Below are 25,089 nucleotides of genomic sequence, written 5' to 3' on the forward strand. Positions count from 1 at the left end.
CTAGAAATCAAAAATCAAGGTGCTGGTGGATCCAGTGTCTGTAGAGGGCCTGCCCCTTGTTCTGCAGATGGCCGTCTCTGGTTGTATACTTAGAAGACAGAGCAGAAAGAGGAGGCACGCTCTCTTGAGTTTCTTTATAAGGACACTAATCCCACTCTAAGGGCTCCACTCATGACTGCTCACCTCCTAATACCAATGGGAGTTGAGGTTTCAACTTAGGGATTTGGGGAGGAAAGATTCAGTCTTTAGCAGGTAGTTACTCCTCTTTGAAACAAGATCCTAGACAGTGGCCTAGCATTTGGAAAGGAGGACAGGAATTTATGGAAATGGGAATTCACATAAATTAGCAAGCTTTCTGGGCTCCAATCTGGTGGAAAGTCGAGATGCACAGCAGGGATCAGGTACAAGAGAAGGACACTGGGACAGGAATAGTGTGAAGGCTGTAGCTGTATGGACACGAGGGAGCCCATAGGATCCCGCAAGGGTACTGCAACCAGAGCTCAGAGTGGCTGCTGGGGATGTAGCTCCTAATGTGCTGTCAAGATGGGTAAATTTGGTTGAGAATCCAGGAAGATTGGAGCTTTCAGGTTGAAAGACTTAGTAAATCGTAGATATAGGGGGCTGGGGAAGGCAGGGACTGATAAATCCCAAACTTTTGGAGTGGCGAGATCCCATCACAGTCTACTTCATTCTGCGACCCATATAACTGTTGTATGCCATATGTCTTTGTAACATAATTAAAGCTAATTAAAATTAATTTTGGTTGTTGAGTGTTTGAAGAGTTTCATAATAACTCTTGAGATAATTAGAGATGCTTTGGGATGTCACAAAAGGAGCATTTGGAATAAGTGGGCTAGATGTTTAAACCAGAAATGTTCAGTAAAGGGTAGCAACAGAGGATAATTCTGTAACTGAAGGATGCTGAATTAGGTACTAAGAGTTTGGGGATGAACTCAGTATACTGGTAAACTGGCTCCCTGAAAAACAAACAGCCTTGCTTTGTGGAATTTGCCAATTTCCATAATGTGAATATTCCCAACACGGTAGATTTTATATTACCCTTGGTTTAACAACTAGCTCATACAATTCCTGAGTATTTCTTTTTTCTTTGTTTGGTAGTTATATATGGACAGAATGCCTTTAGTTTATTTATTTATTTTTTTATGTAGTGCTAAGGATCGAACCCAGTGCCTCACATGTGCCAGGCAAATGCTCTGCCACTGAGCTATAGCCCCAGCCCAATTCCTGAGTATTTCATAATCAGCTTTTGTAAGCTCTGTGCAAGACAGCTGGGACATACCCCGAGAATCCATACCACATTTCTACTTAGCTTTGTGATCTTGGGTAAATCACTTCAATTCTGTGGATCTTGGTTTTATCATCAAAAAAGTGAAGTTATTAAAAATAACCCCTGAGGTCCTTTCTGAAGTTCATATCCCAGTAATGCAGCTGGTGTTATAGGGCCAGTATGACACCATGTTATAAGCCAAAAGAGTTGCATCAGAATTTTATGACTGTCACTGAGATATTAATGCACACATAATTTGATAAAGTGGTCATAATCATACTGTGTCATAATCAACCATGTTCTGATTCCTGCTGTCAATGCTTTGTGTCTTTTGTAGTACCTCTTCCCAGAGGGATTAAGAACAGCTGTGTAGCCATTGGGGAACCAAACTTCATGGCCCAGCAGCGAGGTAAGAAACCCTTACCCACAGTTACTGGGTCCTAGGATACCGGCAGGTTGAGGGAAGATCCTAAGGCTTAGATACCTCACTTCTCTGACAGTGAGACCCAATAGTGGTGGTTTTTCCTAGACAAGTAACTATGTGAGAGGCTAATTTTCCTCCATGCTTTTTGAAGGCAAGGACAGCGTCTTTCATATTTATGTGTGTCAAATTCTGGAAGCCAGTTAAGAGTTTGTTGAATAAACAAATGGGCTTTTATAGAGCAAATTGTGATTTTAAAAATATGCATTCAAAAGTAGACATGAGTTCATGTTTACCTTAATGCTGAAGAGTTGTATTTTTTCCAACGTGAGGAGTTATTTTCTTGTTATAATGGGAAACTTCTCAATGCTTTCAGTTCAGTTCGGGGTCTTGAAAATTGCCTTCCAGTGCTGGGCTATACAACCAGAACCAAATGGAGAGAAACATGAATGAGAAAAACACATACCAGGCAATCCAGGTATTTACTCCCCACCTATGAGTACCCCCACCCAATCTCAACCAGTAAAATTAGCTCATCTCTTTAAAAAATACTCATATTTAGAAAATAGTTATTGGTATATCATATGCTTCATCACTATCATTTAATCCTCATGATAGCCCTCATATGATAAATATTGTGGCTCCTGTTTTAGAGAAAAAAAACTGAGACTCAGAGAGGTTGAGTAAGCCAATGGCAGAGGCACAGTCCACACCCCAGAGGTGGTGCTCTCTGGCACAGCCAGGCTGCCCCAGGGCTCTCTGGGTTTCCGCTTCCTGGTGTCTCTCTTGGAGTTTGCTGTAGGGGTTTCGGTGCCCTCTCATGTGAGTGAACCTGGCTCAGTCCATAGCCAGGCAAACAGAAGCACCAGTCTCTGGCAAGATTCTGAACAAATATCAGGACCCTCCCGGCCAAGGTGGCTGGGCTGTACTTTGCCCCCGTGAATCAGCTCCCTGGAGGCCGGGCAGTTGCAAAGGTGACTAACTAGCTATAGATTCGAGGGCCAGGTAAGTCTGGTGGATGTGGCACCTGGACTTTGACAAGCTCCAGGAGCAGAGGAGGCCCATCTGGGCAGGTCCTGGAGCGGTGCTGGAGGAAGGTGGGAAGCCGGCTGAGCAGGTGTGTGGGAACCAGCCCCCTTCTTCCCCTCTGGTTGTGCTTGCTGGGATGTCAGCTTAGGGAGGGCACCATGGCTCGGAGGGGGTCTAGGGAGGGTCATTTATATGAATATGAGAGAGTGTGATTTGTCATCACAGGTGGAATTCCTTCACTTTGAGAATCTTAGGCATTTGAATTTGATATCCTTGATTACAACCCCGCTCTGACTTACCGGAGCTGGTGTCTCTTGGCAACAAGATGATGTGATGTCAGAGAAGAGATTAGGAATTGTGCCTTTGCAGTCTGGGGACAGGCTGCCTGGTGAAAACATCTGGGGACAAGGTGAAAGCAGCTTTCTTCTTGTCCCACTTACTTGTGTCCCGACCGTGATGATCCATGCCTCTGGCCTCTTCTGGGATCTGCTGGCCAAGGCTCTCGTGGCACTTGGCTGTTTCAAGGAAATGAGCTGACATGGAGAGGAAGACAGGTTCCCTGAGCTGTGACTGACCTTGAGGTGGCATGTACCCCTGGGCCCTGTGCTTCTTGTACATTCTGTTATCTCACAGCTCTTGGCTCATAGCTCTGGACCCTGGCTCGGTGGTGTTCCAGCAGAGTGACATCTTGGTTTCGACATGGACTCTTTGGACCTTTTGTTCTGACATGAATTTTCAGATGAGACTGGGAGCTTCAGTAGTGAGAGAAAGTGAACAGATGTGATCAGACTCTTGCAAACTAAGACAGGTCCCATGGGACGAGCCAGGTGGGAACTACCTGGCTTGTGTATGCTGGTGACCCAGGAGGCTCCCTGAGCAGGAGTGAGGGCTGAGCGCATGCTCCTCTGTGATAGGGGCAGAAGAATTTGGAAGGTCATCATCCCCTGGAGCTGCATCCCATTTTTGAGGATATAAGGGGGAAAAATGAGTTTGATTCAAAGGAGTCTTCTAGTTTCTAAAAGTCTCTAGCTAGGAAGACTCTGAGACCTGAGAAGAATGGTTGTAATATAAGAACACGAATGGCCATAGTATAAGGTCTCATTCTTCTACAGGGTTAATTCAGGATTCAGAAAAGGAGTCTCTTGGAGAGGTCACTTTAAATTTCTTTTTGTTTAGAAAATCGTTTTGGTTAATCAGATGACCCTTTTCTCTACCTCTGGCAACACTGCTCTTTATCAGTCATGATCTGCCAGGCAGTGTGTTGGGTGATTTCCAGGCCCTATCAGTGTTTCTAACAGGAACCCCCCCTCTGCAGACTGGTTACTATGTTCTCCATTTTATGGGTAGGAAATTGAGGCTTAAAAAAAACTAACCAGCTAGTAGGTGGCAGTCTGTATTTGAACTTGGATCTTGCTCCCTCCAGGGCTGACTCGTTTCTATGATGCCTCAGCAGGTCCATCCTGAGTGTTGTATAAATATTTGCTGATGGGATAAATGAAGAAACACTAATTGGGATTCCTTGATAGCATTCCTAGTTGCATCTATTACTGTTATCTGTCTCTCTTGCCTCCCACATCTGCCGTTCCATATGTACTTTTTAATTTTGTAAGCAATATCAATATAATTGTCTAGCCTGTTATTTATTTGTGTATCTGCTTGAGATTTTTTTTTTCTTCAGATCTCTCTATATCCGTGCCCATATGGTTTGTTTCAGACAAGGTTTGAGGACTCTAGTTGCTCTTTTCATAAAACCTAATCAACCACCATGTTTAGATATAGGCTTAAGACAAGTATTTTTTCCCCCTTTTTGTTTAGTGTGCAGGGAAATAAAACAACTGTACAGCTGACTCAAACCCAAGAGAAATCCAGAGGGTCAGGGATGGAACCTTGGGTTCCCCTGCGGCCATCTCAGCCACGGGGGAGGCCCATGGCACCTCCAAAGGACCCCGGCCGAGGGCTTCAAAGTGGACCTCATCGGCCTGTTCCTCACCCTCGGCACAATGGAGAGGGGTTCCACCGATGGCAAGACATCCGTGGGAGCCCACAGCCACTGCAGGACCCCCGGGCAGACCACCTGCAGCCCCCTCATGCACCCAGGTCTGGGGTGGACTACTATGACGGGGCCTATCCCAGCCAGGGGTACTCCAGGTATGGCTTCAGGGTTTGGAATGGACCCAACTTTCCTACATGTGGATGAACAGTTTGTTCTTTTCCTTCTTCCTTTCTCTTTTATTTCTCTCTCTCTTTTTCTTTACCCACGTACTACATTGCCTTAGCTAAAACCTGTCCTCTTTCAAGTTGTTCTTGGGTGATGGAGGATAGTATTTCCCTCCTCTCTGTCCCCAATGGAGCTTTTTAAACAAAACAGCTATCACAGTGCCATCAGAGGAGGGGTACAGGCGGGAATTCAAGGCAGCAGATGGGACTGTCTTGCTCTGGGATCCCAGAAAGCAACATGGAGACTCAGGAAAAGCTTTTCTTAGGACCCATAGGAAGGGGCTTCACAGTCTTTGGACAGTTCTAACCTGGGGTTAGTCTGATATCTCCAGCCCCAAGAAGAGTCCTAGTGCTGAGAACACGGCTGGAGTGTGACTGGCACACAAAAGCAGTGGAGAATGAACGAGAGCTGTGGGAAAAATCAGCTTCTTAGAAAAGCCAGATCTGGACTTTCCAGCCCTAAGTTCAGGAGGAAGAGGCTGCGGAGAGGTGATCCTAGGACGGAGAGTCTGGAACTCCTGCTCCCTCCAGTTCTAATTGATGACATTGTACCAAATATTTCATGGAACGTTGGAAGCCATCAATGTTCTACTTTGCCTTTTCCAGTTAGGATATTTATTCACCTTAATAGGTTGAAATTCGGGTTGAAATTATGACAACTATTGTAAATACTAAAGCATTATTAACTGATAAATTAATTGATATGATGTTTCTTTTCCCTGTCTTTTTGGGTTATTGGATTCCCAAAGGGGAGGTATGTTAATCAGATTTAAGATTATTTTAAAATATCATTTCTATCTGAAATATGCATAGAAATTACAATACTAGGTTCTTTTCTTTACATCTTTTTAAAATACCTTTATTCTATTTATTCATTTATATGTGGGGCTGAGGATGGAACCCAGGGCCTCACACGTGCTAGGCAAGCGCTGTACTGCTGAGCTATAGCTCCAACCCCCAATCGTAGGTTCTTATTATCTTATTCTAAGATAGTATCAGAGAAGAATTTTTTAAGATAACAGCTACAGAATGGATGTATTTGGGGAGTAAGAGTTTTACCATAAAAATTAAAGAGTTCTAAATAAAAATAGTTAAACAAAGATTTTTAAATAAAAAAAAATAGTTTTCTATCTTACTACAAAAATCCCAACCTTGCCTGGCCCTTCTCCTGCTCTGATTCTGGATTTGTTTAGAGGGTCCAGAATGAACTGTAGCTTTCAGGCAGATTCTGGATTGGGGTGGCCGCTCTGTCCTCTGAAGTCATTTAGTTTGCCTAGTCCTTCGTGGGTTTCTCTACTGCATGCATCCTCAGGTAACTGGACTTCCTTGTGATGTTTTAGGCCAGGCTTTGAGGATCCCTATCAGAGATATCACTCTCCAACTATGAGGGAAGAATATGCCTATGGGAGTTATTACTACCGTGGCCACCCGCAGCAGCTTCAGGAAGAAAGAGGTATGGAGTACTCTCTCTCCACAAGCCTTTGGGGACTGGGGGTGGTGCAGGTGGCCTGACAGGCAGGACGGAAGCCATTGGTACCATGTTCAGAGCCTCACCTTGGGCAGGTGAGACCACAACAGAGACCCTGTCCCTGATCTCCTGAGCAGAAGAGAGCAGGGAACTTCTCTTTTCAAGTGACGATGGCATTGAAACTGTCTCTGTGTTACTTATACGGAGGATAGTTTTTATTTCATCTACATTTTTCCCTCCTACTCCTTCTTATAGCCAAGGTTATGATTACTGATCAAGTAAAAGTGAAGTCAGTTCTTAAGGACATTTGGTGTGTGCTGGGCTGGGCTATAAGGAGTCTGACCATTGCTTCACCCTGAGGGTGGTGGACATGTACCCATGGGGGTTTTATACCCTATACTCACAGGTATAGGGTGGGTGCCAATGGCAGCTTCTGACCCCCTCACCAAACGCAATCTGTTTCAACGTTGAAAACACACACACATGTGCATGTGTGCAGCCATGCTAACTGGTTCAGAGAGGTATCTTGGGGCTTTTTTTTTTTTTTAATTTGAAATTTAACTCAACTTGGCCAGAAAAAAAATTTTTTTGGTGATGTTTGAAACCAAACCCGTGGTGTTGTTCATGCTAGGCAAGTGCTCTACCACTGAGCTACGTCCCCAGAACTGATCCATTTTTATGCCTACTGTGCCCTAGTACCTCAGCTGGACAGCTCCATAGCATCTTTCTGAAGAGAACTTCCAGAAATAGCCAGTGACCTGTCTTCATTCTGTTTTCTCTGAGGGAGCAGTGCCAAGGCAAGGGACTCCTTATATCTGGCATGAAGACTACGGAGATCAGAAGTACCTCGGTGGGGATCGCCATCGGGAAAACCAGAACAGTTCATTTGGGATGAACAGTGAGACCCAGTTTCAGTAAGTGTGAAGGGAGAGGCCACCCCACAGGACTGGGTCACACTCAGTCTACATTAGATCCATCTTTTTCTTTTCTTTTTGAGAATATCATAGAGTACATTTTATTTTTATTTATTTAGTTATTTTTATTAGAGCGTTATAAATTATATGTAGAATTTTGGTGTCAATCTTATGGCATCTGGTTCTGGTGGTTGTCCTCTACCTCTGGAAGCCCTGGGGAGAAGAGACTCTTTTTTGGGGGGGGCGGGGTACTGGGGATTGAACCCAGGGCACTTGACCCTTGAGCCACAATCCTGGCACATTTTTATTTTTTATTTTGACACAGGGTCTCACTAAGTTGCTTAGGGCCTTGCTAAATTGCTGAGGCTGGCTTTGAACTTGTGATTCTCCTGCTTGGCCTCCCGAGTCACTGGGATTATAGGCATGTGCCATCATGCCCAGCAGAAGTTCTGATGATTGGGTCCTGCCTGGGGTGCAGAGCTGCTCCTCTGCCCACTCCTGGGCCTTGAGAGTGGGATACTCCTCTGGCATGAGGCAGAGCAGGAAAGAGACTTTAACCCAGGCCTCTGTCCTGGTCCCCTTAGCCCTGGAATTCAGCAACCCAAGTGCTCTGCTCCAGACCTTCCAGGACCGCAGGCTGGAGGCCAACCCTCCTCTGTTGGGTCCGAGGCCACTTCCTGCCGCTGTGCGTGGAACCCGAGCATTCCAGTTTTCCTGGTATTAGTGCACTTGAGGTGGGGCACGGGAGGAAAGTGCTTTTCTCTGTGACACCCAGGCTGACCTGCCACTGCCACATGTAGATTCAGGACACCCCCAGAAGAGGCCCCTCGGCCTGTCCGGCCTGTCCAGGACCCATCTCAGCCCTGCTGTCATTTCACTGCAGATCTATCAGCCGGAGCCCTTATAAAGACAGTCCTGCTTCCAGCTCCGGACAGGAGCGGCCTGGGGAGCTCTTTTCAGAGAGTCGGTTAACTGGTGTCTGCAAGAATAAGGTAACTCGAAGTGACGTGGGGCTGGAGGCCCATGGCCATGCATCACAGATGACCCTGTCAGCAGTGGCAGGCCGAGCCCTCAGGGGTGGGGGCTCCAATAGCCAGACACGTGCAGGGGCCTGTTCCTCTCCCCATGGCAGGGCCCTACTCACGCCACCTCCTCTGCCTGCCTTCCTGCTTTAGTCTAACGCGTCGGAGACCCTGATCTGGCCCCTTTGTATTTTTGTCACACTGGAAGCATCCAAGTCACTCTGAGGTGCTGGGAAGGAAAGAGGCTGACACTTGGTGTACAGTATTGGACACCTCAGGGCACTAGCAATTTGGTTTACCCAAGAAATGGGAAGTTGCTAGAATCTTTTAACTCAGGTTTGAAAAGCGGGGCTTGAAATCTTTCCTGACACTTTCATCTCTTTCCTCTAAAATCTTAAAAGCGTACTTCCTGGGCCACAAAATGGAGCTTTTAATTTTTTTTTAATAACCCTTTTTATTTTGGAATAATTTTAGATTTGTGGAAAAGTTGCAAAGATACTATAGAGATGAGCTCTTACGTTTTGATGGTCTTGTATTAATTTTGTCTTCCTGACTAACTTTGTGTAAGTCCTGAGAATAGCTTCTCTGCATACTTAGTGCTTAACAGGGCAGGATATATGTTTTTGTGACTAACCCTACCACAATAACTGCAGCCACTCACATGTATATAGCACACGACAGCATACAAAGAGCTTCTGAATCCATTATTTCACTCATATTTGCCCAGAATGTAGTTCCATGAATTTCTTGTACTCCTGTATCCTCTTGTACCTGGAGCATAGTAGGAGTTCATTAAACAGCAGGTAAATAAATATGTGGGTAAGTAGCTGAAGTATACAAGGCAGATACATTTATCTCTATCACAGATGAGGCTATTGATCTTAGAGGGCCAAAGTCACTTGTCTGAGGTCACAGCAGCAGGGCACTAGAATCAAAACTGAGGCTTGACTTCAGGGTCTCCCTGACCCCAGGGCCATAATGCACCCTTTAGCAAATACCTGTTGATGGTATGCTCCCTTTTCCTTCCAACATATCCGCGTTCTCTGTATTTCTGGGAAAGTTTGAATTTTGCTTCTTTGAAGGAATACTCGGGAAGCCCAGCTCCCTGAAACTCCTTCCCACGTGTCTCCTGGTTCTTGACTTTCAGCCATCACTGACCAGCAAGTCCAACCTTGTCCAGCAGCACGAGTCTGGTCTCAGCTCCAGCAGCTATGAGCTCAGTCAGTACATGGCGGATGCCCCTGAGCAGTATGATCCTAGGGCGTCAGCAGTTTGGAGTCCAGGTCAGGCAGGTGGGTACTCGAGGAAGCACTGTTGGAAAGGTGGGTGCGAGCCTCTTGAAAAGCCACACCTAGCCCGTGTTTCCAGAAATGAATCCTTGTCTGCTGCATGGGCTTCTCTTCCCACCTTTTCTATTGAAATGGAAATTGCGTCCTGGCTGGCCCTTAGAAGGGAACACTGCTCCTAGCCGTGGGCAGACTGGGCCAGAAGGCACTCAGGAGTGCTTTCAAGTAATAGATGAAGAAGTGAAGAACAGAAGAGAGCTCATGTAAATAAATAAATAAATAAATAAAAATAAAAATAAATACACAAGATTTTTAAATGTAAAAACATTTAAAAATAAAACGTATATATGCAATGTTTACAGGCTATTATGAAGATGTTTCTTAAAAATACATTCAGGAAAACCAAGATTCAATCAGTTTTCTCAAGTTTAAAAATGATTAGAATAGAAATAGAAATAGAAATTTTAATGAAATAAATCAAAAGAGTAATCAAATGCCCATTAATCAGTTATGTTTTAAGTTTTTTTAATAATCTCTACATGAGTGCACATTAGATAAAAGTCTGCAGATTATTAATATAAAATTGCAGTATTCTAATCTGTCTGTTTTATGAAGTAATAAAGAGGTAATTTTCTACAGGGAAAAAAAAAAAAGAGTGAAGAACAGAGAGAACGGGGTAAAGCAAAAGCAGGACACAAGGCATAACTGCTTTGTTGATTGTAGGAGTCTTGCCCTGGGCATAGAAGCCACAGGCTCCTGGCCTCTCACCATGGCTGAGAATCTGGGTTGGGTTGCACTATCATTTGGACCAAATTAACACATTCTTACATTCTATTCTGACATATTCTCAGAGGCTTAACTTGGACTGGTGCAGGGAATATGGGCTTCTTCCAATTACGTAGCCCACCCAGAATCTGAGCTTGGTCCCAGGTGAAATTTGGACAGAATATGTCTGTGGCATATTTCTAAATTAAAGAAAAGCTGCGAAAGAAGTGCTAACAGGGTCCATCTGTGTTCTCTTGGTCAGGGGATGTCTCAGCAGCAGGTCCCCACACACCCGTGAAGTTCTACGTCCCTCATGTGTCTGTGAGTTTTGGTCCAGGAGGTCAGCTGGTGTGTGTGTGTCCCAGCTCTCCCCCTGATGGGCAGACGGCCCTGGTGGAGCTACACAGCGTGGAGGTAAGCAGGATCCCGTGTCTCTGGTATGCTGGCACACTGCACCCCCAAACTGCTCTCCGTGTACTTGCCCTCTTCCCTTTGCCTGAGCCTGGGCATCTCCAAGGGGGGTACGCTTGTGGGGAACTGGGCCCTGTGGCCCCTGGAACAGGAGGCACAGGAATGGCTGGGCTCTTCTCTGGAAGAAGCGATGCTAGACTTATGTTTCCCCTTAGGTGCTAGTGGCTCATCTGAACAAGAAGAACACGCTTATTCTTCTGTTTCCTCCCCAAGGCCCTAAGCCACCTCCATGGACCACAACCCTGGGGTCTGACACTAAACTTGACCAATGGGGGCACTTGGTGGAAGTCTCGAAGACCAAATTTGACTTTCTATTCCAGGTTATTCTTAGTGATTCTGAAGACCAAGAGGAAATGAGAAGTTTCTCAGGACCCCTGATCCGGTAAATTACTTTAAGAGACCGAGTAAGGACTTTTGCATTTTGGGGCTTTGTTTTGGTGTCCTTGGAAGAAAATGTCTCTCTATGCTACTAGATACAACCATATGTGACCTGTGTCATTTTGATAAGCCACTGGATAGTTGAAGGACAGACAGAAAAAATAGCTTCACAATTTAACAATCAGTTCCATTTTGTAGATAGATGTTCTGTGGTAGGATGTTTTAGCATTCTGTATACTTTATAGATGTTAGTAGAAAAGTGGAGCACTGGGAAGTCACCCTCAAGTGGATCGCAAGGGAAAAACTACCCAAAGTGACTTCTCAGAGAATGTTGTCAGGGTTCCAGTTACTGGACAGTGTGCAGGTCTGCCCTCTGCAGGCCTGAATTGGAACTGCCTTAAAGTCGCCAGTCATGTTGCTGATAAATATTCAGGGTACATTTGTTGTGCAGAAAGACCTGGCTGGGTGTCAGAGGACCTGGGTTCAGGCATCCTACTAAGTAAGGGTACCATGGTGGGCAGGCCAATTAACCCTCTCTGCGTATTACTTTTTCCTCTGAGAAATGATGTTATACTCACTCTGCCAATTCAGGTGGTGACTGTGAGACTCAAGGGAGATTATGCAGTATAAGCCCTTTAAATAGCATTGCTACTATTCAAATGTATTCTTGTCCTGAAGCCACCCTGCCCAAGAAAATCCCCTTATTATACCTGACAGCTCCTTCAAGTGAAATGAGTGCTGTCTCTATGTCTTACACACAGCTCTACAGATGAGAGTAGAGAACTGAGTTGGCTATTAAACTCTAGGTATCAGTCCCAACTTGCCTTCAATTTGTTGGATAATATGGAGCAAATAATAATGCCCGTTTATTGAGAACTTAGTATAAGCCACAGAATCTGCTTGTTTCTTTTTGTATGCATGCATTTACTTTTATTATCCTTATTTTAGGGAGGGGGGAAAACAGGTTTAGAAGAGATCAGAAACTTGTCTAAACTGAGAGTGACAGACCAGATTTAGACTCAGAATTGTCTGACTTGAAAGTTTGCGCTCTTAGCTGGTATTTTGTCACTTCACCGAGGCCTCTGGGCCTCAGTTTCCTCATCTGTAAAATGGAAGGGGGGGTGTAAAAGAGAGTCTCTGAAGTCCCTTCCTGTTCTACAAGGAAATGACCATCCTGTGGCTACAGACTTATTACCCCACCCTGGGTTGTCAGTCTTCTATCCCAACCTCACCTTGCTGGTGCCCGCATACTACAGGCAGAGCAAGGATCCTGAGTGTGGGAGAAGTCTGCCTGCTCACTCTTTGTTTTCTGAAATCTCTCACAGGGAAGATGTTCACAAGGTCGATATCATGACATTTTGCCAGCAGAAAGCAGCTCAGAGGCTCAAGTCTGAGACCCCAGGAAGCAGAGACTCAGCTCTACTGTGGCAACTGTTAGTTCTCTTCTGTCGCCAGAATGGGGTAAGTCATGGCTTGGATGCTCGGGCAGGTGCAGGCCGGGGTGGAGTTTCAGGCCGTGGGAGAGATGAGGTCTGCGGTATGGTGTGATTATGAGAAGCAACGCGTCACCTCTGGGAAACACTGCTCATGTGTCAACACCAGGTTGCTAATGCAGACTTTCCCTCCGATGCTCTCCTGCCCTGGACGGGAAACGCAGTGCTCTTGTGGGGTTACTGCACCAGCCCGATTAAACACCTGTGAAATTAGGCTCCAGTAAGCTTCATGGCTCCTGACAGCCAGAAAATATCCATGATAATGAAGTTGACGTTTGAAATCCAGTCATCCGAGGAGGGACTGCCCGTGTGTGCATGAGTGATGGTGAAGTACCTTGTGCAGAGGGCAGGTGCCTGGAGCCTGCCTTCTGCAGCTTGGGCTGCCTGCTTGAGGACCAAGGGCCTTCTCCCCCAGGATGACCCTCTTTGCCTTGCAGTCCATGGTGGGGTCTGACATAGCTGAGCTGCTGATGCAAAACTGTAAGCTGGAGAAGTACAAGAAGCGGCCCCCCGTGGCCAACCTCATCAACCTGACCGACGAGGCCTGGCCCGTGAACTCCGGGACCCGCAACCTGCTCACCGGGGAGGTCTCTCCCACGGTGGAGACACCTGCGCAGATCATGGAGAAATTCACCAAGCTGCTGTACTATGGGAGGAAGAAGGCAAGTCTGTCCTTCTCCCCGGCGTCCTGTAGAAGGGTGACCACTGTCCCCGCCTCCAACACCCTGCCTCCAATTACATGAATGGCATACACTGATTTTAGAGCCAGTGAGAAGTTCAGAAAGGCACGGCAAAGAAAATAAAAACACCAATATAGGTTCTAACCGTTAACACTTACGATGGGAGTGTAGTCTTGTTATTAAAGATAATACCAGTTAGCATCTAGATACATTTACTTCCAGCATTTTCCCATGTGTATATTAAAATGAAATCAAATTACTTATACAGTTGTTTCTCTTTTTCCATTTAAGACCACATGGTGAAAGACCACATGGCATTAAACTGACAGCACCATTTTATTTATTTTTGTGGTGCTGGAGACTAAGCTCAGGGGCTCAGGCAAGTTTTCTACCACTTGCCAATAGCACCATGAAATACAGTCTTACTTTGTTTAATCACTCAACTATTTTTTGAATATAGTTGGCTATTTACAATTGTGTCATCTTATAAAGTATGCCATTTGAACATTTATGACATGTCACTGCTGATCCTTGGTTTATTTTTTAGGACAGATTCCTAGAAGTGGGATTACTGGGATTCAAGAGTATGTCCTTCCAGGGGGTTCTTCATATACACACCAAATTAGTTTTAGAACCGTCATTTACAAGTAACACTTCTGCCTACCAATACTGAATCTGTAATTTAGCAGATGGAGGGAGATGTCTTGTCTAATTTTGAAACTCTGTTCTTTATAAAAGTCATAAGTTCAAATGTTTGAATCTGTGATGAAAATCAATTTAGTGAAATAAAACAATAAGGAATGTAAAGGAGGAATGATGCCCCTCCCCCCTCCAATCACCCAATTTCTCCCCTGAAACATCCAAACTTATTTTTTGCATATATAATTATTCCCCCTCCCCTCTTTTTTTTTTTCTTATAGCATACTGTGGGTCAGGCCTGTACTTTCCTTTCTAAATATTTAGAAAACAAACTTTGGAGTTGGTAAACCTTTTCCATAAAGGGATAGGCAGTATATATTTTTGGCTTTGTCTGCCCTCAGGTCTTGCTGCAGTATTCAGTTTAGCCCTTGGAGCATGAAAGCAGCCGCAGACAATGCATAAATGAACGAGTGGCTGCATTTCAAACTTTATTTATGGACATAGCAACTTGAATCATATATGATTTTCATGTGTAGTGAAATATTATTTTTGTTTTGATTTTTTTCAAATAATTAAACAAGATAAAAACTCTTTGAACTTGTAGGCTGTGCGCTGGGCCATGCCGAACACGCAGTGCACTGGATTTGGCCTTTGGTGTATTTGCTACCTCTTACCCCTTTATCATGCTCTCTTTCTCATAGCACATATATCACCTTCTAGATTATAACTGCCTCATTATTTTTTAGGGCTGCATAGTTTTCTATGGATTTTACAATTAATTCAGCTAAGCTCCTATAGATTGACATTAAGATTGTTTCTTTTGCTATTACAAACAATGCTAAAATGAATTGTTATTTTGCCTAATGTGAGAAAATACATGTAAGATAAATTTCCAGAAGTGGAAGCCTTGGGTCAAAGGGTAAATGGTTTATAATTTTGATAGGTATTGAAAAATCTCATTAGAGCTGTGAATCAGTTCACCCCCTCAGCAATGTATGAGAGTATGTGCTCCCCACATTCCCCCCATGTCACCAGCCAAAAGTGTTTGCAGATTTTTGATATGTGCCAATCAGAGAGGTGAAGAAATACCATTTACTATTAATTTGCATTTCTGTTATTAGGAATGAAGTTGATTATCTTTTAATCTGTGCATTTTCTGGTCAAGGGTTTTCCACATCTTTCAGTCTTTTATCACCACAAGTTGATGTGTTGGAGTTCTTTCTTGTTTTTGGACTGTGTGTCCCAAATCACTTTTGAGGGATCATATTTCAGAAGCCTTTTCCTATTTCAAAATTAATTCCTAAAAATAAGGTTGGAGTACTTTGGTAACTTCATTTTCACATTTAAATATTTAACCTCTTGGGATTTTGGTGTATGAGGTTATAAGTGAGTGCTTGACAATGATGCCCAGTAAAAATCGGTGGGATCAAGTCGCAGCCATTCCCTGTCTATTCCCTATAGAGTAGGGAGTCAGAGTTTCCCCAATGATTCATTTATTCAATAAACATTTATTAGCGGCTACTACTTCTAAGGCGTTGAACCCAGTGGGGCATACAGAGATAAATGAAATATGAACTCTTCCTTTAAGAAAGATAAGCAACGAGCATAACAACTATAATAACAAAAGCAGATTTAAAAAATATTTTCTACCTTCCAGGCACTTGCTTAACATCCTACATGCATTGTCTTCTTTATTGCCATAGAAACACTACATTAGCTTCCCTCCTTGCTTTATGTATTTTTGGATTAGAAATGTTAGTGAGTGGTGGAGTGAGGGCTGAGCTCTAGGCAGCGGGGGCCTGAACCTGGGCTTCTAACCTCCCTCACACCTGGACCTGAGAGGAAGCGAGGGAGAGATGCGGTACCCATGGAGTGTGACTGATGGATGAGGTGCTGGGAGGGAGAACATCTTTAGAACCTTTGTTCATATTTGCCTGGGTCTTATTTCTGGCATTGGGTGAGACTTGTGTCCTTGACATAAGTTCTCAGTTTCTTCACTAGTTCTTTTTTTTGGGTACTGGGGATTGAATCCAGGGACAATTAACCACTGAACCTCATCCTCAGCCCTTTTTATATTTTATTTAGAGACAGGGTCTTGATGAGTTGCTTAGGGCCTCTTTAAGTTGCTGAGGCTGGCTTTGAACTCGTGATCCTCCTGCCTTAGCCTCCGGAGCTGCTGGGATTGCAGGTATGCACCACCATGCCTGGCTTTTCACTTGTTCTTAAATTATATTTTTGGACGGGCAGATTTTTGAATCATCTGTAATTCCCAGTCAAGCATTAGTAACTCCTTTCCTTACAAAAAAAAAGAAAGGTTACAAAATTATCAATATATACACAGACAGTGACCTTTAATGTCATTTTTCACTTGCCCTGGATGAGAGGCTGGTTTCCCTAATTGTGGCTATTTAAATTTGCTATCCTTTCCCCCCAAGAAGATATCATGGAGGAATGTTGAGCCCATTAAAGAACTTGTTACTTGGAGATAGAATTACCTCATTAGTGAATTCCTGTTCCCAAACCACATCTTGTGGCAGTAGGAAGTTACTAGTACCAGCTCAAAACCTCCTGTATGAGGTAGTTCCTTACTAAATATTTCTGGAAAACTGAATGTAAAGGTTAGTAGACATGTGTCTGTGTATTATTTTGGCCTAAGAAGTTATTTGACAGTTAACAAGCAATTGCTTTTAGCATCAGAAGCTAGGTTAACTTCTATGTTTACTGGCTTAAACTTACAGCAGCTTATTCTGGTTCATTGAGAGCCCTGGACAGGTAGATGGACCAGTGGGGCAGCCCCTCTCCCTGTAGTTGGACTCAGGATGCAGGAAGCTCTTCCCTCCTCAACCAGGGAGTCCTCTGCATTCCAGCAGCCAGATGGGGTGGAGGATCGGGTGTGGGTGGTTTTATGGTCCAAAACACTTCCATTTCCTTTACATGGTGTAGACTCAGCCGCTACCGGGCCCCAGAGAGGTGGGAAATATAGTCCAGCTCTTCACCGAGGAAGGAGAACATGGATCTTGAGCTGTTGAAAAGGGCACTGTTTGTTCTTCAACAGACTCTAACATGAATACTGTTATGCTATTTGCATTTTGAGACTTTGTTTTTGGGTGACAAAGTAACATTTATGTAACATCTTTGTTACAGAGATTCTTACAAGTATTTTGTAACTTGCTAATAAGATATGGCTACCTGGTGACCATGTTTGAAGGAAGTCAAGGAAATGGCATAATGGGTGGCTGGGGAAGTGGACAATCTAGAGAAAACACCAAGCTGATTAGAGGACCCCCTCCCCTCCCTCCCCGCTTCCTTCTTCACATTTATAATGAGGCCCAAGAGTCTCTGGAGGCCCAGCCTCTACTGTTCAGGGTGCAGCAGTGCCCACCACGGGAATGTGTTATTTCTGTGGCCAAGGCATTGCTGAATGTGACGTTTTGGTTTTCAGGAGGCCTTGGAGTGGGCCATGAAGAACCACTTGTGGGGTCATGCTTTGTTCCTCTCCAGCAAGATGGACCCACGGACCTACAACTGGGTCATGAGTGGGTGAGTCCAGCTGACAAAGGAGGCCAATGGCACAGAGAGGCCTCCCCTTCAGGGCTGGGTGGGGATGGGGGTGGGGAGAAGTGCCAAAGGCACTGGGAAGGACCATGCTCCAAGCAGCTTCCAGTTTTTCTTTGTCGGAGCACGTCTTTTCTCCAGAATCTTAGAACCCAGACACAGAGACACTCTTTCTATCTGTTGAGTGGAATGAAACATTTTAGTAATATTTTTGAGTTTCCAAAAATTAAGTAGTTTCTACATTGCTGTAGTCTTCTCTGAGAGGGGCTATTCTAGATAGTTCCATTAGGGAGGGAACAGATATGACTTAAGCTTAATTGAGAAAACCATAGGACCAAGGGTTTTGATGCAGGTAAGTGTTGAGAGGGGACGTGGGTGTCCAGAGGTAGGCTAGGTATTAGGGCAGCAGGACCATGATACCAGGGAAAGATCCCATGGGACTGCGAGTCAGATCCACAAGTCGACATCTGCAGCAGTGGTGCTGTCGAGACTGCGGAGGTGCTTAGTCAGAAGTCACACCAGCAACGGAGACCCACCCAGGGGCCAGGGGCACCAGGAAGGACAACCACACCAGAATGGGAGAGGGATTGAGGGAAAGGTGCACGGCCAGCCTTCTGGAACGAGGGTGACGAAACAGCAAAAGAGGATCAGTATCAGGAGGAGGTGGTGGCGTGGGGGTGGCTTTCTGAATAGGTCCTGCAGGCTCCAGCTGGCATTGGGGTGGCAGGGGTGGGGGGCTGAGAGGGTCTGTAAGGAGCAGGCTTGGTGGGAAGAAGATGGCACTTTTAGTGTTTATCTTCTAATGTTGGCTGAGGCTGTGAAGCTGCCTCCCACCTGGCTTATGCTTGAACTGGCCACAAATCCTGTTGGGCCAGGTTGGACGAGAGGATGGACCCCTCCACTTTAAGTTCAGTCTGTGTTCCTCGTGGCTGCCACTCTAGCCGGGAGCCGTTCTTCACCACGGCCTCAGTCTCCCTGGGGGACCGGTCATACTGCTGAGCACTGGAATGTCGAGGAGCGCTGGGGTAATTAGGAAATGTGCTCGGCGCTCCTGCGGCCAGGGTGCTGTGGGGAGAAGATGGTGTTCTCAGGGACAGTTTTCCTCTGGGTTTTGAAAATGAACATCCCACAACCCCACATTGTGGCATATATCTCTGCTACAGGTTTTATTTTTCCTTGGGCCATTGATTTTTGATGGGGCCAAGTGAATTGTGAAAAATACCTTACAGAGTATGCTTAAATCTCAGATCAGCTGTAGAGCTCATTATATCCTTGTTAAGCAGATCCCATGGATTGTCATGAGCAGGATCATTTCTGGTCCCTGTTCCACGCCTCTTTGGTTATTGAAAATGGCTATTTAGTGCTTGTGAGTAAAAGACATACAGACCCAGGCTTGGGGTGAGCCAGAAAAATGTCACGGAGCCGTGGGCTTGGTGGGGAGGAGGGTGGGGGGGAGGAGGAGCCCACGAGAAGGGAAGAGCTTCCAGGTAACTCTGCAGCTCTTTGGGGGCCCTTGAGGCGAGGGTGGGATATATTGTTGACAGAAGAAGGCCCATAGCAGTGGTCACTCAAGAGTTAGAGGGCTAGGGCCGAAGTGCAGAAAGCATCCCTACACAAGAAGTCTATGGGGGGGGGTGCATGGGAATGAAGATGTTTCTGTCACCCCCAAAAGGAGGACGGAAAGGCCCAGCAGAGCAGAGATGCTCACACTCCAAAAGAACCTACTGAAACCCAGTGGAGAGGCCTTGCATGTGGCCATGGACCAAGACTTCTGGGCCTGGTCCCCCAACTGACCTTTCTCTCCTGCAGCTTCACCAACACACTGGCGCTCAACGACCCTCTGCAGACCCTCTTCCAGCTCATGTCGGGGAGGATTCCACAAGCAGCCACGGTACCTTTCCTCAGCATCTCCAGGGTCAGGGTGGGTGGGGACTGCTGGCTCTGGAATGCAGCGATGGCTTTCTAGATGAGACAGGACCAATAACAGTCTGTTAGTTATTTGCCATGTTCCTGGCCCTGTGCTAAGCCCTTTGGTGCATATTATTTTATTTAATGCATGGAGGTAGGAGTTATCTCTGTTTTGTGGATGTGGAAACTGAGGTGCAAAGGTGTACATGGCTGAGGGTCACAGAGATGGTGGGGTCACGCTTGGCCCAGGTCTGTTTGACCCTAAAGACCTTGCCCTTCCTACCATGTTACGGCTGCCTGCTTTGCAGTGAAGCCCACACTGCTGTTCTCCAGGATCTCACGCTGGGCTGTGCTTCTCTACCCTGGGCAAGCTCTTCCCCTGGGCACCAGTCCTCAGATCCGACACGCTGCACTTCGCTTCTCCTGGAGCAGAATGTGGCTGAGAAGTCTGAGGCCTACGTGCAAGTTTTCCCATGATAATAGACTTGATTGTTTTTTGCCCCAAAGTATCCTTAGCTTTGAAGCCCAGTAACTACTAGGATGTATCCTAGTGTTGACTCTCTAGGTCAGTTTTCTTCCCCCCTGGGGCCTAGCACACCCTTTAAATATGTCCATTCATAAATTAGAGTCCGGGAATTTCCTTGAAGTTTATTCATCTATATTTGTCTCATTCCATTACTATGGTTTTGTTTTCAGGAATTCCATGTATATACATCTCAAATGTATAAGCTATATAAATACATGATATATATGTGTATATAAATATATATAATTTTCTCTTTAATTAAAACCCTTTTCTCCCACCCACCCTCCGTCCCTTCGTTCCTATTTCTGCCTGCTGTGTTTTCACCAGTGTCTCTTGCTCTTGTGTCCTTCCATCTTTGTCTTTATTTCTTTGATGTTTCCCTCCACTTCTTTCCTGAGCTCTGCAGGTCTCCTCCCGTTGCCCACTATTTCTCTCCTGAGCTCTTGTAACTCAGCTTTATGCTCTTGCTTCATAGAAGCAACTGTTTCGTGATTTCCCTCTGCTTCTTTCTGGTGCACCTACATTCAATCTCCATTAATTTTGGCGCCTTTTCTTGTATTTTGAAGCTTGGAGTTTTTTCCTGACAACAGTTTTAAGGAAAATGGACATCACACTTTTTCTTTTTTGTCCTTATTGCTGTGGATAATTCTAAGAAAATAAAAGAGACCCAATGACTTCCATGACCACCGACGGGCTGTTTTGGAGCAGTGTGCCTCTCAATTCAGCTGAATGGCCTGTGCCCTGCAATGCAACGCATCTCCACAAGAGCACTGTTACAGAACATGGTAGAATCAGCTTAGGGTCTTCTGGGTCTTGCTGCAGCAATAGAGTTAGCTACTTTTCCCTACTCATGGGTGAGAAAACTGAGGAATGAGAGGTGATGGGTGGGTGCAGGGTTTGCTCTGGGAGTGTGGAAGTTTCTTGGCATCACTCATGACATGGGATGAGTGGCTTAGGCAATGGCATGGTAATGGGACATGCAAATGAGGTTTCATCACAGGTTTAACCTTGACTTTGCTGTTACCTCTGTGCAAGCCTGGCCTGATTACACAATCCCACAGAGCCTCAGTTTTTCACCCTTGTGGAGATTTTGTTACCTAACCAATAGGCTTATTGTGAAAAATGAAGAAGAGAGAATTTGTGAACCTATCATCCACCATGCCTGGCCCATTGAAATTAGTTAATAATGTTTCTTCTTCTCCCCTTTACTCCATAGATCTGCTTGGCAGAGATGTGTTACAAACCATACAGGAATAGACAGAAGAATGAATTCCAATTTTCTCCCTTACCCCTTATTTTTAGTAAGGGATCTTCTTCTTTTCTGCTGCTTCCTTTACATCCAGCAGAAGAGGCCTGACTCTAGGCAATAATGATTCCTATCACATACGATTGTTGGATTGTTGGCAGGAAAATGATTAGCGTAGGATATGATTCAATACCTGAGCCAGGGTGGTAAATGAGAACTACTATTATTATTTTGATTTTTCATCATCAATATATTATATTGCATTACCCCAAATAAGCAGGGAGTAAGTATAACAGAGTTGGATAAAGCATCTTTTATTCCTTGGGATAATTACAAACACCAAATAACTGTGAATAGTTTTGATGTCCAAATCTTAGTTATTACTGTCAATCTGCTCGACTCATCTGTGCAGCAAACTGGAGTTGGACTGGCCTCTTTGCTGAGCTTACCTGTGTGTGTGTGTGTGTGTGTGTGTGTATTAATACCGATTATGGAATTTATAAAGTAAAAACCAAAGTGGCACAGTGGTGCATGCCTGTAATCCTAGCACTTCATCAGGCTGAAGTAGGGGGATCACAAATTTGAAGCCAGCCTCAGCAACTTAGTGAGATCCTGTTTTTTTTTTTAAAAAGGGCTGGTGATATAGTTCAGTGGTAAAGCGCCTCCTTAGTTCAATCCCCAGTACAAACAACAAGTTAAGAACCCAGAGTGAAGCAACTATGCTATGTGCTTTACATAGATATTACTTATTTTATTATCAACAATGATGCAGTTAGGTGGAAATCATGATCTCCATTTTCAGAGATGAGGAAACAAAGGTTAAAAGACATTAACAGTCTTGCTCGGGGTCACAGCTAGTATGAGGCAGGAATCAAGTCAAATCCAGGGCCTGTGTTCTTTCTAGGACCATCATATTGTTTATTGACAGTTTCTTCCCTGAAATTTTCCCTCATTTGGGAGAAGAGTGGCCCCAGGGCTAGCTCACAGGGAAAGCACCATTTCTGTTGTTTTCCCCCACGTTTCCACTTCTCTGCTGCCCCCTGGTGGAGTCTTTAGCCTCCCAGGGCAGGAGGGAAGTGACTGGGGATTCAGTACTGGCTGGGTGGACTGGCTATTCATATCCCTAAAGCGTAGTAAGAATCCGACCTCACAGGATTGTTGCAAAGGTTAGATATGATGACGGGCGTCAAGGGGCTTAGTAAAACCAGAAAACATTAGCAGTGGCGAGACATCAGGTGTCCTAGTGCTCCCTGACATCTGTGACAGGCTAATGCAGTCTCTTCTACTCACAAGAAAAAGATGTTTGATCTTCCTTCTCCCACGCAAACATCAAGGTTTGTTTTTCTTTTCTTTTCTGTTTTGTTTTGTTTTGTCTTTGCTATTTGGGGTGAAAGTAAGGCACTGGGAAGAATTTAAAAATTAGTGAATGACTAATGTCATTTTGTTTATCTCCTGGTATTCTTAGGCACATGGGTATGTATGTCTGTGTCTATATGTGTCTGTCTGCCTGTCTATCTTTCTAGCAGTTTTGTCTTTTTATTTTTTTTTTAATGAGAACTCTAGATCAACATACGGTAGCACGGCAGTCAGTATCCTGAGTGTCCCCTGAATTCCTCCAAACCAAAAGACAGACAGCAGCCTTTTGTGTTAACCTGTATTTTGGGCAGCACTAAATGACTCTGTAAGCCTTCATTATTCTTCTGCTCTTTTTCAGTGTTGTGGGGACAAGCAGTGGGGGGACTGGAGGCCCCACTTGGCTGTGATTCTGTCAAATCAGGCTGGGGATTCGGAGCTGCACCAACGTGCTATTGTCACCATGGGGGACACCTTGGGTAAGTGGAAGCCTGCGCTGCCCCCTGCTCCTCTAGGGTATCTCCAGGCTGCTTTAAATACCTGTCCCTAGATTCTGAGATTCTGTGAAGGCCAGTCTATGCCCCAGGCCCAGGAGCTCTGCAGTTCCTCCCTGTATCTCTGCTCCCCAGAATCTCCACAGCAAGCCAGAGCAGGCCAGCCCGACACTTGGTGTTCTGATGCTGCAGACTCTCCTCTCTGCAGGCTCTTCTCTGCCCCTGGTGACTCCCCTATACATGGAGAAGCACAGAGGACAACGTTCCTGCTGCTGTCAGTCCTTCAGTGACGCAGCTCCGTCAGTTAGGGAACTCTGTTTCTGCCTGGACTACTTTTAAAAATCATGATAATAATAGCAGCCTTTAGTCTTTTACTCTGAAGTCTTTACTTCTGTCATCTGTCTAAACACAGCCTTGTGAGCACTTAGAGGCTAGTGAATGTTCCAGATGAGTGGTTCTTTAATTTGCTCAAGGGGCAGAACATCTAGAAACCCTGGTGTTCTGTGTGGAACTCCGTGAACGCTGCTCTGTTAAACCTGAAGTAGTCACGGGTCAGGTGCTGCCAAGAGGTGGGGTTGTTCAGCACCCTGGACGAGAGGTACCCATGTTTGTGGAGCCCCTCCTGAGCCAGGCACCTTGCTAGGGACTTGACCGACTGGAATTCATTCCATCTGGTTTAAGAATTGCTTCTTACATAGGGCCACTTCTTTGCTCAGGTGGAGACATCCCTACTCACCCCGCATCATCATGAAGGACTAAAGTGTTTAGAAAATGCCTATGGAAAATCCATTAGGGAGAATGAGAATAGGGCCTTATTCTGGCTGAAGAGAACTGAAATGTAACACCTGAGGTCATAAATCGGGTCAGTGAAGTGGGGGGGGGGGCGCTGCAGGGGCTGTGACTTGGCCTATGAGAAGCTTGTTGATTTACTCCGGTGAGGCTTCTCCCCTGACCCCCAAGTCCACCCTTGCATCTCTCTCTCTCCCACCCACACTGTGGGACCCCACACGGCGGGCTCCATGACTGGGTCCTGTTCTGCTCCTCCCACAGCAGGGAAAGGGCTGGTGGAGGCCGCTCACTTCTGCTATCTCGTGGCTCACGTGCCCTTTGGCCACTATACTGTGAAGACGGACCATCTGGCCTTGCTGGGCAGCAGCCACAGGTATGTGACTTCGTGGGAAAGGGAATAGCAAAGATGTTTGCCACGGGACTGTTGTAGCCCTTGCTGGGTTTCAAGGTGCCACTGTTTATTTTTCCTGGGAACTTTAGCTGCTGCTGCGCCAGCTCACCACCAGGGGGCCTCAGACCCCAGGTCCTGCTCTGCGAAAAGGGCCAGCTGGTGCCTTTGAGTTGTATTGTGCCACTATGGACACTAGGTGGCATCCTGGTTCCACAACCAGAGATCCTCTCTAAGGAAACCCACCACAGCAAAACCCAAATCCCCAACCCACAACCCCCCTGGGCTGCTTCTAGGAGGCCACCCCAGGAAAAATAGGGAAGTGGAAGAAGTTTATGTTCCCCTCCTTGGAGCCCCAGCACCCCTACGATGACTGTGCACAAGTCCCTCAGAGCCCACTGGGGGGCTTATTACTCTCTGTTGGCTGTGATACCAGGTTTTTCACGCAGGGGAACCTCAGCAAGCCTTTAGAGAATGAGTAGATGGACAGGCAGACAAGCTTAGTCCCTAGCAGTAACAGTTAGGATTTCTGAAGCTCTTGAGGCACTATTTCCCATGTTACAGATCTATCCTAGAGGAGGGTATATTTTCCATCTCATGGAGGAGGGAAACCAAGCCACAAAGGAGTTAAAAAGAGCTTGCCCCAGCCACTATGCCAGGCTGGATGTGGGGTCCAGGCAGCCAGCTGCGAAGTCTGCTCCTGTGACACTTGCCCCCAGCTGCCGCCACCTTAGCGGCGACCACGTCATAGCCTGTTGT

At 45.6% G+C, this 25,089-nt stretch overlaps 1 protein-coding gene across 3 annotated transcripts in view; it reads left to right on the forward strand.

Moving 5' to 3' along the window:
* The first annotated feature begins 4,617 nt into the window (after positions 1-4,617).
* Positions 4,618-25,089, forward strand: part of Sec16b (SEC16 homolog B, endoplasmic reticulum export factor) — a 34,484-nt gene continuing 14,012 nt past the window's right edge. For all 3 annotated transcript variants that reach the window (XM_071619750.1, XM_071619751.1, XM_027934940.2), the window contains exons 1-13: positions 4,618-4,886; positions 6,296-6,408; positions 7,214-7,337; positions 8,221-8,329; positions 9,507-9,651; positions 10,673-10,824; positions 11,202-11,263; positions 12,585-12,720; positions 13,190-13,414; positions 17,514-17,611; positions 19,436-19,517; positions 23,021-23,138; positions 24,204-24,315. In XM_071619750.1, coding sequence (XP_071475851.1) covers positions 4,618-4,886; positions 6,296-6,408; positions 7,214-7,337; positions 8,221-8,329; positions 9,507-9,651; positions 10,673-10,824; positions 11,202-11,263; positions 12,585-12,720; positions 13,190-13,414; positions 17,514-17,611; positions 19,436-19,517; positions 23,021-23,138; positions 24,204-24,315 — 1,745 coding nt within the window. The remainder of the gene's footprint in view (positions 4,887-6,295; positions 6,409-7,213; positions 7,338-8,220; positions 8,330-9,506; positions 9,652-10,672; positions 10,825-11,201; positions 11,264-12,584; positions 12,721-13,189; positions 13,415-17,513; positions 17,612-19,435; positions 19,518-23,020; positions 23,139-24,203; positions 24,316-25,089) is intronic.

The sequence above is a fragment of the Marmota flaviventris genome, chromosome 12 (assembly GCF_047511675.1).
Source record: "Marmota flaviventris isolate mMarFla1 chromosome 12, mMarFla1.hap1, whole genome shotgun sequence".
NCBI classification, from domain to species: Eukaryota; Metazoa; Chordata; class Mammalia; order Rodentia; family Sciuridae; genus Marmota; species Marmota flaviventris.